Source organism: Anas acuta, chromosome 19 (genome assembly GCF_963932015.1).
Source record: "Anas acuta chromosome 19, bAnaAcu1.1, whole genome shotgun sequence".
Taxonomy (NCBI): Eukaryota; Metazoa; Chordata; class Aves; order Anseriformes; family Anatidae; genus Anas; species Anas acuta.
In genome coordinates this window covers 1,131,855-1,146,432 of record NC_088997.1, presented here as the reverse complement: position 1 = coordinate 1,146,432, position 14,578 = coordinate 1,131,855, and the positions used below count along the sequence as shown (strand labels likewise).

Sequence of the window (14,578 nt, the reverse complement as noted above, 5' to 3'; positions counted from 1 at the left end):
GTTAGTATGATTTTCAGCCTGCATTCACCTTTGTATAGCCTGACAGGCTACAGCGGGCAGGTTGGACAAGGAGTGGTTTATCTCAGTACTTTGGGAAGCCTGTGCTGTACGTGTGGGCACCCCATGACCTCCCTTTCCCACGGCTCAGTGAGGCAGGGCAGCGCCACGTGTGCTTGGGCAGACCCAGATGTGAGCCTTGGGGCCTGCACGGCGCGGGGCCACCGCTGCCAGCCCCCTGCACATGTCCTCAGGGTGCCCGGGAGTGCAGGAAATGGGAAGGAGGACAAGGATCTGGACCTCGGTTTCTCCAGCTGTCAAGAAAGATTTACTCAGGGCTGGTCTTTTATTGGGGCGGCAGATGTAAGTCTTTGATTTCTTGAGACTCTCCAAATTTCTTTCAGAGCTGTTACGACAAGGGTCAGAGTCAGCCATGGGACTGCTCTGCCTTTGAGTTGCAGAGGCCCAGAAGTGATCTCTGGAGATCCTTTCTGCTTTCCTGCCAAAGGCATGATTAGCTCTGCCTAGTCCATTTCTTACAGGTATTTGTGATCTTATTGTTAAAGACCTTGGTTAAGGGCCAAGACTCCCTTCGGAGCCTTGGCTGCTGAGAACCAAAGTGACAGTGATGCTGTTCCCAGGTCGTCCCCCAGCCTCCGGGAGCTGTTTGAGATCTGGCTGTGACCTGGGACCCTGGGGAGGGAATCAAATGAATGAGAACGGGAGATTCTCTATGTTTGGACAGAAGTTTTGTGCATGGCACGATAAAACCATCAGCTTTCTGAGTGGCGCATAGACTGATTTCAAGAGTGAATGGGAAACCTTAACAGGTCTTCAGGCTAGTTTGGAGTAATGATATCCTTCAGGATCCCCGTTTTGCAGGGGATTGTTCTTCCTGTGCTCTGTATGGAAGTACAGTTCAGCCTAATGAAGCACGGCTGAGCTAAATTAGCTAGGAGGGTGCTGGAGAGAAGTGGGAGCTGAGGGAAGGTTGAGCTGCAGATGTGATGTGGCAGCAAACAGGCTTGTGCTCAGCAGACAGCAAGTACAGTTCTGAGTCTTGCGGAGCACTCCTCATCGTTCTGCTGCAGTTGCATGTCTTCGGGTTACAGAGGAAGGGGGAGGGCTTTCATTTTTAGTGTGCACTGGGTGTGAAACCTTTGGTATTTGAGCAGAGGACTGTGCCTGGGGCTGCATTAGGCTCATGTGCCTCCCTGGGAAGAAATCTCTGAAGAGAATTGTGTTATCATGTACAGGCAACCGTCTGTGCAGCGTCGTCCTCCCACCCATAGCAGGGGAGGCCTCAGCTGTGCCTTTGCAGCTCTTGGTTGCTGGGACTGTGGAAAAAGAAAGGAGGGGAGCGGAGAGAGGTGGTACGTGGCCTCCAAGTGACCCAGAAATGATGCTGTCTGCATCATCTGACAAAGCAGAAATAACATACTGTAGTGTTTGGGCAGTGGGTATTGTGTCAGCCTCGGGCGTGACTGAAGGTTCAAAGGAAAATCCATCCATCTGGTGTTTCATCTCCCCCTATCCCCCTACCTCTCCATGCTTTTATTTACTCATTTCTCTTAGGCTTTTTTTTTTCTTGAGTGTACCTTGTGCGTACACTTTTCTGCTGGCTTGTGCTGGATGCTGTTTTGCAGGGTTTGTTTAGCAATGCATTGAGAAACTACTTCCTTTTCTTTTATAAGCAAAACCAAAAGTCCTTAAGCCAGCCCAGACAGCCGTGTTCTGCAGCAGCAGGAGGCGGTCTGATGTTCCTGCTCTGTAGCTGCTGCAAGCGAGGCTGGCATGGAGGCTCCAAGCACAGAGCCTCTGCTGATGTAAATTACCACAGCTTCCTCGCTGCAGCGTGGTGTGACTGCAGAGCTGCAGTCACCCGGTGCTTGCTCCTGTCCTTGCCATCGTTCCGATTCCCTCTGCTTTTTGGGAGCCCCACAGCAGTTACTGCTGCCGTGCTCTAGCAGTTAGGGCAGAGGACTGAAAGATGGGTCCTTAGTGACCTGTTTCTAAAACTGCTCCTTGACTTTGTGCAACCTGTTTTTAATCACGGTGTTTTTAATCCTTGTTGTGAGCGTGTTAATGTTCATAAGTTGATTTGGGCATTCAGAACAGTAACACTGTTCTGCAGGCTGTCTTTTTCAAAGGGGGCTGTGCTTGTGGTCCAGCACAGCAGGAACTTGTATGCCCAGTGCCTCTGACTGCACTTCTGTAATCGGTAAAGATGTGGATAAGAGACAGACACCAAGAAGTAAGTGGTCTGGCTGCTGTGGTAGCAGAGCTAGAATGAGAACCCGGCCTCTCCTCTCGGACAGGAGGTGACAGGAGGTGACAGGAGCTGTGCTGCGCACCCAGCCACACTTCAGTGCTGAACGAGTCAGCTGGGTGCAAGGGAACGTGAGTTCTGCTGACTGCAGGTCGGCGCCTGACATGCACGAGTTCCTTTCCTCAGATATCATCTCAAATAAATGATTCTGCTACCAGTTCTTTCTTTGTACTCTTTTACCTGTGAGTTTGGCCTTCCTCCTACGTCTGGTGAAGATACATGACAAAATATTATCCTTCAGTGTATTTGGTTTTGTTGTTCTTGAGGGCAGAATCATGTGGGTGAGAAATTGAGTGACCTCGTTTTGTAGGATACAAATAATTCCTGAAATGTTTTTTTCCATCTTTTCTTCTTATTTTGTTGCGTGTTTTGCTCCTGTGCAGCTCTTGTGCTTGCCTTGAAAAGAGCTGTGTGAAATCCGTGCTGGATTCAAAGCAGCTTCGAGGTTTGTAAGATCCTAGGAGTCACCAGCTGAATCCTACATCATCCGAGTGCTCCTAAGGAAAGCACAGATGGAAGCAGGGTTTTCTCTGCAGTCAAGCAAAATTTTCCATGAACAGGTCTGGATCAGTTTTCACTGCAAAATGTGAGCATATGTCATGTGAAAGGGCTATCTACAGACTTTACTTCTATAAAGTAAATTTTTTACACTTTACTTCACCAGGCAGATGTGGTTAAGCCAGTGAAAAGCAGGCCTTGGTTTAGTTCTCCCTCAACTAGAAAGGGAACAGTCCATGCTGCTATAGAGGTATCTTTATACCTATACTCACAACAAGCTGCTCCGTTGAACACAGAGGGGAAATGAGGACCTCTGAGACTTCAGTTGCTGCTTGGCGATACCGTGAGCAGATGGTGATAAGAACTGAGATAGCCAGGAGGCATTCAAATGAGTCAGCTGCTTGAGGCAAGTTCACTGAAGGTGAACTGCTGCTCGGTATCCCCTGCATTACTCTGGCACGCAGGTGACTCCGTAGCTCTGTTGGAGCGTGAGGCACTGCGGGTGGTGGCAGCGCTGTCCCAGAAGTGCCGGCCAGGTCCCCTTGTCACTGGGCCATCGTTCTGGGCCAGCCAGCAAGGGCTGGGTTTGTTGGGCCGCCTGCACAGGCTGTGCCGGGCTCTTGTTCATGTCATGGGTTCTTCCCCGGCTTTCATCCCCAACATAAGCAGCACTATAAAAATGAAGTACTGGTTCTTTCAGTTCCTTGGATTGACTCAGTTGCACCTTTTTTCTTTTTCAGTTCGGGTGACTTTGAAAAAGGTGTGCTGAAGTACACTCAGAGCGCAGCTGGGCTCTGGATGATTGTAGAGATCTTTATCAGTTTCTCACATGGTTTCTGAGCAGGGCTTCTGAGACAAATTTGGCAAGTCAGATTCTGACCTCTTTATGTTCTATTCAGTGCTCAGGTTGCTCAAGATTTTTTTTTTTTTTTGTCTGACTTAGGGTTTGTCTGTGTAATGGCACTGGGGAAAATAGGTAAGAGTCAGGTAAAGGTGTGAAGTGAATCCCCTTTCACTGGATGCCTTAAGATGACTCACTTTACTTCCCCCAGCGTCCACGTGCAGATAAACCCTGAGATCAGAAATTTTGTCTTCTGTTGCAAAAGGTAGAAGTGCAGGACCTCTGTACGAGACACTGATCCCCAGGTGTGATGTCCTGCTGCAGCTGCTGTCTGCTGCTTCAGAGAGCACAGCCTTGCCCTCTGGGTCCTGTTCTTGGCAGGAGGTTAACAGAGGAGCTCTTTCCTGGTTAATTCCTGCCTGGAGGAATACAGGTGATTTGCATTTCTCTTAGCCACATGTAAGAGCTGGGTCATCCATTTTCAGCCACGGGCTTGTTAAATTGCAAGGCAGTAAGTGGCTGTAGGCTTGGAAGTATTGGTGGAAGCTCATATTAATTGTCCTTTCAAGTGCTGCCAGACTCTGTGAGATTTCATCTCCTGGGACAGGAGAAGCATGACATGCTTTTGAGCATGTCCTTGATTTGTTGATAAAATAATGTCAATTGTCTATCTTGAATGTTGCAAAAAAAATCCTCAAAACATTGCGTAAGTTCCAAGTCGCCTAGAGAAGTTATAGGCATCGGTGAGGAGAACATGATAGTTAGTGTGAAAACATGAAAACATTTTCTCAACCAACCTTCCAATTCTGAAGGAATCTTGGCTGGTGCTTTGGTATAGCAGAGTCCCTAGCGGAGTGCCTTTGAGAGTCCCAAGTTTCTTTAACGTGTAATTTCTAGCTCTACAGATGCCATTGCTTTCATGTGCCATGTTTGCAGAAATACAACTGAAGAACTTGTGTGTGTGTGCATCTATGGCTATGTTTGGTTTTGGTTTGTTCCTATTCCGTGAAACTCCCAACTATTGACTTGAGGTCATGAACACAGGCAAACTTGTATCTCAAGAGATCTGGCTGTTTATTTTGTATAAATAGATAAAAATTCAAGCTTGGCATATTTTTCTTAAACATCTTGGGCCTGATTCTCACATGTGCTGTAAATGGACATCCATATAGAAACAAACAAACAAACAACAAACCTGTCAGGAGGAGATAAATGTGCATCCAGGACTGCACCTTGGAAGAAGTGTAATTCTCCTGGCAAATGAGCACGTGCTGCCTGGCCATCAGCTGCAGGCTGCTGCCGAGGGCAGGAGGGCTGTGATGCAGCACACCCTGTAACCAGCTGCTCTGTGTCCTGTCCCTGCTCTGGTTCTTCCCCACTTCTGTGGGTTAGGGGCAGTTGGATTATCACCCCCTCTGTTGTGGGATTTGCCATTTGTGATGAGTAGGATGTGCCGTTTGGCAAGCAGGCAGTGAATAAGTTACTATTGGCTTTATCTCTCTGTCTAGTTCGTGGTTGGAGACCTGCATGTTGTTTGTGGGTTTTTATGTGCGTCACTGAACCCAGAAGTTTTATTATGTTCTCAGAAAAGGGTTTTGCAACAGCTCAGCTATTAAAGCCAAACCATGTAGTTGAGTTAAAAGTCTGGGCAGGAAATAACAAAATGAAACCCATCCTAGGGGAGAAGCGTGGTGCACGTAGGGTGGGAAGAGAGTGCAAATATACTATTTATAGGAACGGAGGAAAACAATTCTGGACTCGAAGAGTAAATGTGAAGGAGTTGTCATGGGAAAACCAGACTTAGCAATCTGAAACACTCAGATCTGTGCTGTCAGACTAGTTTTCCATTTCTGAGGATTACATTTTTGGTTTATCCCAGTGAGGAAGGAAAGTTTTAACACTGAAATCTGTGCAGCACAGAGTAGTACCTTCCTGCAGTGTCCTTATAGTTTATGCTATGGATGAACCTTGTCAAATGAAAATATTTGAATCCATATTTTTTAAGCAGTGTTAAAATAATTGAAGACAGTGCCTGCTCCAGGGAGTTTATGCAGGCAGAGCCCCATGCAGGATGGAAGAGGAGATGGATTATTTAATTTGCTCCCAGTCACACAGCAGGTCAGTGGCAGAGCTAGGAGTGGAGTCCAGCTCCCCAGAGTTGAGGTCCAGTCTCTTTAAATGTTATGTTCTGGTGTTATGTTGAAATTGGCGAGGAAGGCTTTTGTGGGAGATGCGAGAAAAGTGACTGTACCTCAAGAATACGCTTCCTTTAAGCAGCATGCTGTCCTCGTGATACTGCAGAGATTGCTGTAAGATAATGTGGGTTCGTATATCTTTTGGATAATTTCTTTGACTTAATTTGTGATTTTTGTTTTATAAATAGGTGTTAAGCCCATCCTGCTTTCTGTTGTAGTTTTTGGAATGAATTCCCACATCTCTTACTATCCCAGTCAGTGCTTGCAGTTCCCTGCTTTATGCTGGGTCATGTGCGACTTGTAAGGGGTTTGCATATCATTAGTGCTACATATAACTAAATATGCTAAATGCCACAGCTCTAGAGACCATGCTGATATCTCATACTTCTTTGAGGAAGACAAATCTTGCCTGATGTAAGGTCCTACACTAAAATACCAGAACGCTGATTGTGATTGTGACTGAGGAGCCAAGCTGCTACTTCTACACATAGGCCTGTTGTGGCTGGCACTGCCAGTCTGAAATCCCCGCTCAGGCAACCTTTCTGCTTTCCCTAGGTGCTCAGCAACCTTGAGATTTGGCCAGGAATGGGGAAGGGGTGAGGTGACCTGCGGGAAGAAGCAGTAACATAAAGCAGCTCCCTGGGGATTCTGCATACTGCGGCTTGCAGACGCATAGCTGAGTTGTTTGCCTTTGGCTGGATTTTGTGGTTGCAGTTTGTATATCAAAGTGCATATAGTCATTGAACCTTACTTGGAATGGCCTCCAGAAAAGAGAATGCTTGGGTGATTTCAGCCTTCCCTCTCCTCTCCATGACATGCCTATTGCACAGACGGGAAGCTGTGCTATTTTTTATTTGTGTAGGCTGACTTTTGCATACCGGGGGCTGCTGTGTAGTCCTCAAACTTCCTGCAAGCTCCTCTCTGACCCTTATTAGGAGACCTTCCCTCTGCATCCATACCAGTTCTTCTTTGTTCCTATTGCCTCCGTTCCTACTTGGTGCCCTTTGTTAACCTGACTTCTAGCCCGTGGGCTGCCAAGATCCCCTCTTCTTCCCGAAGGGCAAGGTGTGCTGCCCTCACTTCTCCTGTCAGGGCTGTGCTTATTCTGCTCCTATCGCAGCTAAGTCCCTCCTTCTCATTCTAATCTCTTCTGCCCCAATATCTTCTGAGGGAAGAAGTTAGGATGCAAACATGCTACGTTTGGAGGCAATAAGAGCAGAACCAAGTATCTTGAGTAGAATGAGACCCTGTAGATGAGAACGCCAGCTGGTCTTGTTAACACATGTGCACGCATGCAATATGCACAGCCTTATTTTTAATTGCTATGAAGGTCTGCAAAGTCACACCATGTCTAATGCGGGCCAGCTGGCTGTAGCCTGTCAGAGCGTGTACGATACAAAGCCAAAGCGTGAGGTGGGGGAAAAGTACAATGAGCAGCAGAAAAAAAATGAAACCAAGCAGCTAGCAGCAAAACACTACGAACCGCATCTCCAGGCGCGTTTCTCACCTGACTGCAGATCGGGGAGCTCACCGGGTAGGCGAAAATACCTATGACAGTGAGAAAGCAGAAGGTCACGACTTAGCCAGGCAAGACATCCTGCGTGCCCCTTGGCTGCACTGAGCTCGCCCTGCAGCAGCAGGGCAGGCGCGTTGCAGGGCTGTCCGAACTCGGGGCTGTGCTCCCCTGACGGTGCGGCTGTGTAGGAGGGTGCTGCTGGCAACCAGCCTCAGAGCGGGCACGTGCAGACCGAGCAGCAGCAGTGTCTGGAAGTCACATAGGCCCGCTGGCATTACCGAGGGAGCGAGCTGCCTTGGCCCTGCTTGGTGTGGCAGTGCCCATAGCACACCGGCAGCCCCCGCGGGCCGGGCCGCGCTGCTGCTGGGAACTGACCGGGGACAGCAGGCAAGGGGTGGAAAAAAGGAAGCACTATCATCCCCTTTTTAACAAAAAGGGGTACTGAGAAAGATTGAATGGGATTTCCAAGGTAATTTTTGTTTGGTCTTATGCTTCAAAGCCGTGTGAGGAAGTCAGGGTTAAAAGGTTCCCCTGGTTTCGGCTGGGTGGCCGGGCTAACTGCAGGGCAGTGGCCGCGTCTTCTAGGACACAGCACGTCTGTTGTTGCACAGCTGCCTCGCCTCGGAGCGGCATTGCTTTGCATTTCTCTGTTTGCTGAGTGAATCGCTCACTTTTGTTTGTATCAATCCACTTTTTGATAGATTTCGTACTTCATGGCACTGCTGTCTGAACTCAGGAGTGCGATAGTTGCTGGTAGTCGGATTGCTCGTAAAACCCTCAGCGGAGTTTACAGGAAAGCACAAGCTAGAAATGTGTTATTAACAGCTGATTCCAGAGCGAGACCACATGGATCAACACCATGATTATATGTTTGCAGGACTGGCTCACAACAAAGAACTCAAGAGGGAAAAAAATAATTTTTGTCTCCCAGTAAAACAACTACATGTGGAGAGGGGAAGTGGGCTTAAGAGCCAAATCCCCTTTCTGAGGTAGCTAATCCTGTTGCCTGGGGTTTTGGCTCCAAGATTTCAGGGATGTGTCCTGTACTTTACTACTGATCAGGTTCTCAGATCTTCTCAGATGCCTGTCAGCAGCCCGTGCATCCAGGAGTGTCTCTGCCGTGCTGCCGGTGTACTGCCAAACTGAGGAGCAGGCCAAAAGCAGCGTTCTCCACATGGGGGTCATTTAGCTGAGATCAAGTGCAATATCCATTTTCCATCTAATTTCTTATACATCCTTTATCTGGGGAAGGAGGAAATGATCTAATTGTCTTTCCCCTGTGTAACTGTGTGCATAGAAGTCTTGTGTAGCATTGTTCAGGTACATAGGCCAAAACATTTTGAGCAGAAACTTGAGAGAGATTAGTGGACAAAGAATATATTTGTTTTTGTTTTTCATTTTCATTTGTAGTCTGATCTTGTCTCAAATGTTAAAATTTGTTTACTAAGGTCATGTTTTGGTTTATAAATCATGGATCAGCTAACTTGCTTTGAGGCATTGTTTTGTTAGGAAGGTTTTGAAGCTAAAGTCTGCCCCATGGGATGTGTTACAGTCAGAAATCTTCTGAGAATATTTTCTTTTTGATAAGTAAACATAAAGCACAAATTATATTCCTTCTTGTTGTTTTGTTTTTCTGTGCCTGGCATGACAGTTTCTGTGTAGTACATTAGGCATGAGAATGGTGACAGAAGTTTTGGAATAAAACTTAGTTTCTTGTTCTTTTAAGATCATTTAAGAGCCCCACTCACAAAGCAGCATCTCTGTTGACTAGGTACTGTACAAGCATTGCCTGTGAAGGTGACAACTTATCCCAAGGAACTTAACTGTTTATTTCTGGATCCGAACAGGTGAAACTGATTGACTACATCCACAGACAACGGCAGTGTAAGCTGAGTGTGCCGCTGAACGACAGGACAGCAGAGCTCAACAGCTACCCAAGATTCAATGACTGGTTAGACATTGTCAACGTGAGGAAAGAAGTTGTACAGGTAAGCGGAAGACAGCCATCAGCAAGGTGGGAGTACGTGGATAGCCATGGTGACCTTTGGTGGAAAGGGTGCTTCCATCTGTCCCTGGAGCAGAGATCACACAGTGGGAATGCTGAAATACTCCCTTCCCTTTGTCCACCTCAGAGTTAGTAGGGATCTTCTCGTAATAGCATTTGAAGCAGAGCCTCATATCTGCTACTCAGTATGAGACCGAGGTCCTGTGGTACATCACCACCTCTCCTGCCTGCTAAATCCAAGAATGACACCATGACTTAATAGCTTTTATATAACAATGATGTACTGCGCTATTTTCTATGTCCAGTACTAGCAGAAAAAGGACCTAGAGTACACTGATATACCCAACAAATGAACAAAAATGTCCAGTTGTTAAAGCCTAGAGTTTTGTTGTTTCTAAAAGCATATAAGCCTCAATTATAAATCAGTGAATATCCAAAGACAGCCACTAGCACTGCATCCCTCTAAACTCAGATCGCCAGAAGAGTTCTGAAACAGGCTCTCACAGTGCTCTGACTGAAGAACAAAGTAGGCTGCAAGCCAGTATCCTCCGTAATGGGCAGGTGTGAAGCCGTGGTTTGGATTTGATAAGGAGTCTTTACTCAGAAACATATATATATGTTTTTTCATTACACAAACACCTGCTCCCGTGAGTAAAGTCTGGTTCAAACTGATACCTAAGAACATTGCATCAGTGTAAAAGAATGGAATGAATAACTCTGCTGTGGTGGCCAGCATCAGCTGTTCATGCTCACAGACCATGGCTGCTTCTGATATTTACAGATTCCTTATTGCTTAATTCTCAACATGTAAATTTCTGGAAGCCTCTTTACTGCACAGAGTAATCTGATGCTTCTGCTGGAATCAGAAATGACAAGTCAGTGCCCCTAGCTCCTGTCTGGACACATTTTTTTAGAGCCTGAAAAACTGGCTATGTTTAGATGATAACTAGGACTTCCAGTATCACAGGGAACTGGCATCAGATTGTTCCCTTGGCTTTGGTCTGTGCATGATTTATCCATGATGTTCTGTACTGGGAACAATTCTGTTCAGTGTAATGTTAATGGCAATAGAAGTAGAGCTTGGTCTCCTGGTGGCTAAACAAAGCAGAACAGGCTTTTTTCCACTTTTTTGGTTGTTGACATTTTTGGCGCTGCAGGCCAGATTACAGCGTTCTCAATCAGTTTTCTTTGATCTTTACACAAGCAAAGATTTTCTTTACAGGCAGATTCCTGATGAAGTCAAAGTCTGAGTGAGAAATTCAGCAGGTTTCTATGGCAGTTATTCCAGATTGGTCAAGATGTAACTGAACAGGTTCTGGTGAAATAGGATGAGTTCAGGACTGAGCTATTAGTTTTATTTACTACTATTCCTTTTGAACATGATGCTTTAAATGGATATTGCCTTCCAGCCCAGCTAGGGTTTAGATAGCACAGCTGAAGGTACAGCAGTGACAATGAGAGAACAGAAAAACAGCCTGTTGCTGTGGCCAAACTGCCAGGCTCACAACTATTGTTGGTTTCTAGGGTTACTGGAATTGCTTGAGCCTAAAAGAATGTCTTTGTAGCTGTTTTTTAAATCTTTTGTGATGCCTGTATAACTGGGGGAAGGGAAGAAAATGAAGAGGAGTGGAGCAGGGGGCAGGGAGGTGGACAATTCAAGTCTGACACATCTGATATTTTCAGGAATCTGATAATACCAGATTTCATTTTCACACTGTCAAGACTGCCCTTCCCTATGTGTGGTCACCAAAGAATGTGAGCAAATTTGATTTTGGTCCAAGTCAGGAGAGATCATTTTCCAACTGTTTGTGGTTTTTATTTGTGTTCTCTTATTACCTTCGCCCAAGCAATGACCAAGATAATGAATTATGTTCTTTCTGCTCCCTGGTTCAAAAATACAGGGTGCACGAAGCACCTACTGAAATTACTGCGTGATTCCAAATGTGGGGCTATTTTGTAAAAGTTCTGCATCCATTTCATGCAGCTGCAGAGAGCTTCTGTAGCATTTAGATTAGCCAAGCAGGAGAACTGCAACACAGTCTTGAAAATGATTTTTGAGAAACTGAAATATCTGGGCTAATAATAATAATTAAAAAAAATGCTCCAAAGAGCAATTGGATCTGTAGCTCTTGAAGTGTTTTTTGTTGTCTATAAAACTGAAGTAATCACACTGGGTTTCCTTCTTAATGCTTCCAAAAAGCCCTACGTGGGAAGGAAAACCTCAGATGAGTTGTAATCACCTTTTCACATGACGCACGTAGTCCTCTCTTCTCTGAGAATTTAGTCTCTGAAGCTGACTGGAGAAGTTGCCAGCACCCGTAGAGTCTTGTACAAGGTGTCCCCTCGGTGATCCTTGGAGGCCTCCAGCCGCAGGGCCCTGCCATGGCCACCTCGGCTGGAGATGCAGCACGGGAGCTGTGCGCAGGTGAAAGGCTTTCCTGTGGCCCACTGCTTGTCAAGGCCAAATCGGGAGACAGGCCTGAGTTCATGGTTGGTTTTTATTTTGTTTGTTTGTTTTTGGCTTTTTGAAATGGTTTTGATTCCCTTCGCACTTCTACTGTTGCTGGAGACATTGAGAGATTGTGCTAATCGGTGACATAACACCTTTGGAAAGCAGCCTAATTGCAAGCAGTTCTTTAGCTCAACAGCTAGAGGAACAATGCTCTTGTTCTCCCTCCCCCTTTTCCCTCCCCTTTCTCTCCCCCCCGGCCCTCTCCCAAATAAAGCTGCCGTGCAGGGAAGCACAGAAGCTCCCAGGCTCTCGGTCAGAAATAGAGCACCGGCTCTAATTTAGAATATCTGCTGACTCCTCTTGTCCAGACTGAGCCTATTTTTGCCCAGTGACTTGCTGTAGACATTGTGAAGCTCGAAAGCTCTTTGCTGTTAAAATTGCTGTTGGGCTCCTTTCTTTCTTTGAAAACCTATATTTAAAACGAGAATAATGACTGCTTGTAAAATCCTTTAGTTCTGGAAGGGATTATAGCAGTAACAATGCAGTGTTTATGGCACTGGGCGACAGCTAAAACTCCTGTGAACATGGATCACAGTCAGCGGGTCACGCTGCGCCGAGTGAAAGGGCTGTTCTGCGTGGACCTAGCAAACTTGGAGGTAGGTGGTGAATCCGAGCTTCGACTTTGTGATCCTGTTTGCGCTCTGTGAATACATGATTTTGGAGGGGTAAGGAAAATTGGAGCCCCCACCCCACCTCATGCTATTTCTGTTTCTTTGTTATTGTGCCTCTAATCAGTTGCCAGACAGATTTTTATCATAGGAAACAGTGGCTAGTATGGAGCAGACTCTGCTGTGGAGCTGGCCTAATACTGTTCTGTAACTTTTGTTTTAAGTATTTTTCTAGGAAATGCTGGAATCCTTGGTTTTGGCTAGAAATTCTGGAGATGGATTAGCACTGTGTATGTATAATTTACTGCCAAAAATGATGCATAAATAGCTAAATATTGTGGATTGAAACTGGGAAAAGATGTTTGAGCTGAAAATTAGAAAATGCGGAACAAGGAAACATATGGAGAGGTATATTGAAGCTATGTAGTCATCTTCAGTGGGTGAAAGATGCTCTGTAGGTGTTTTACCTAGGAAAATACACTGTCCTGGATTGTCATGGTCCCCTTGAGAGCTGGAGTCAGGAATTGAGAGGGAGGTGGAAGGAAAAGACGATGTGAACAGAGCTCTGTCCCCACTCAGGCTGATTGAGTCTCTTGCAGAGCTGATTATTGGTTTCTGGGCTTGGGATGTATCTACCAAAAATATAAGAAAAGATTTTTTTTTAATTTCTACTGGCTTATTTTCTTCCGTGTAGAAAAAAATCTCTACCCATGTCCTTTCCAGAAACTTCAGGATTCTGTTTGTTCCCACAGCTAATTTGCCATCGTCTTAAAAAGCAATTTAGGAACAGTCATCTCCTTATCATCTTCTGGAACGTGTCCGAACCAGCCCTGCTCACCATGTCGCAGGGGTTCCAGTCAATCAAGTTCGGAAAGCTGTTTTTAGCATAGATAACTGTCGTGCCCAGGGAGGGGCAACGCCTGGCCTCATGATCGCTGGCTGCAAGCAGAGCTCTGCCACCACGGCGGCCGTGTGGGAGCCGTGGAACAATGCGCTCTTGTCGGGGTCTGGCTCACAGCCGCTCTCTGGGGAACGTGTCTGACTCCCAGTGTGTAGGGGGGGTTGTAATAACTCCTGTTTGCGTGTGAAACTTGCCTTGCCCCACACTTACTGTTTCTGCAAAAGACCCACTTTCTTGTAAGTAGGTAGAGATGCTGGTAGATCATGGCGGATGGTTTGGCTTGGTTGGACTGTGTAGCTTGTAGCAGATTGTGCCGATCACTTGTTACAGGAGAAGCGTGGTATTTGTGTGTGTGTGAACCTTTACTTTGGTTGGAGGGGTACAAGAGGAAGATCTGCCTAAGCCCAGCAAGTTTCCACACATGCATCCTCTTGTCTCCTGTAAGGATACCAGCGTGAGCAGACTGTGAGGGCTTCGGCCCTTTGCTGGGGATTTCATGGCTCTGGCAGCAGAGGCTCTGGTCAGACTGCTGGAAGGTGCTAACTGGATGTGTGCAAGTGCACTCCATCCTGCAGGCTTCCTACACCTAAAACTCCATCACTGTGTTCAGCAGGGGGCCCACCCCAGTGTGAGCAGCTGGTCCGTGCTACTGCTGGGCTCTTGCCCTGCCGTGGGAGCCAGGCTCCATGCACACCTGTGTCACCGTGCGCCCTGTGTCACACGAGGTCAGCGTGAGGCTCACCCCGCAGCCGCTGCATCTCCCTTCCTACAGAAATCAGCAGCTACCCTGTGTCAGGGAGCACCCCGCCTCGTGTGTGAGCGGCGAAGTTATGCAAAGCCATAGCCTGTGTATACTCAACTTAATGCAAGCTAGAAATTTAATGTGAGAAGCTTTCCAGAATGCCTATAAAATCTCCAGAGACCTAATAATAGAACAATTTTTCAGTACCTACTTCACCAGACACCAGAAAAACAGAGCAAGATGTTCTTACGAGCATCCTTACACGCTTTGCTTAGAGCTATCAGTGGGAATTTAAGCACCTTATGTAATGGGCTTTCCCTCCTAGCATCTGCTGCTTTACGGGACGATGACTGCTGAGGCAATGTATTGATTTAAGAGGAGGCACTTCAGGCCTCGTCAGCTGTCTGGCTTTATAGGAAGAGCCATGTCTGCTA

General features: G+C 46.5%; 1 protein-coding gene across 2 annotated transcripts in view; it reads left to right on the top strand.

Annotated features, from left to right (window-relative positions):
- The window catches only part of KSR1 (kinase suppressor of ras 1), a 63,790-nt gene that overhangs the window by 23,118 nt on the left and 26,094 nt on the right, over positions 1–14,578 (top strand). For both annotated transcript variants that reach the window (XM_068656443.1, XM_068656442.1), the window contains exon 2: positions 9,224–9,364. In XM_068656443.1, coding sequence (XP_068512544.1) covers positions 9,224–9,364 — 141 coding nt within the window. The remainder of the gene's footprint in view (positions 1–9,223; positions 9,365–14,578) is intronic.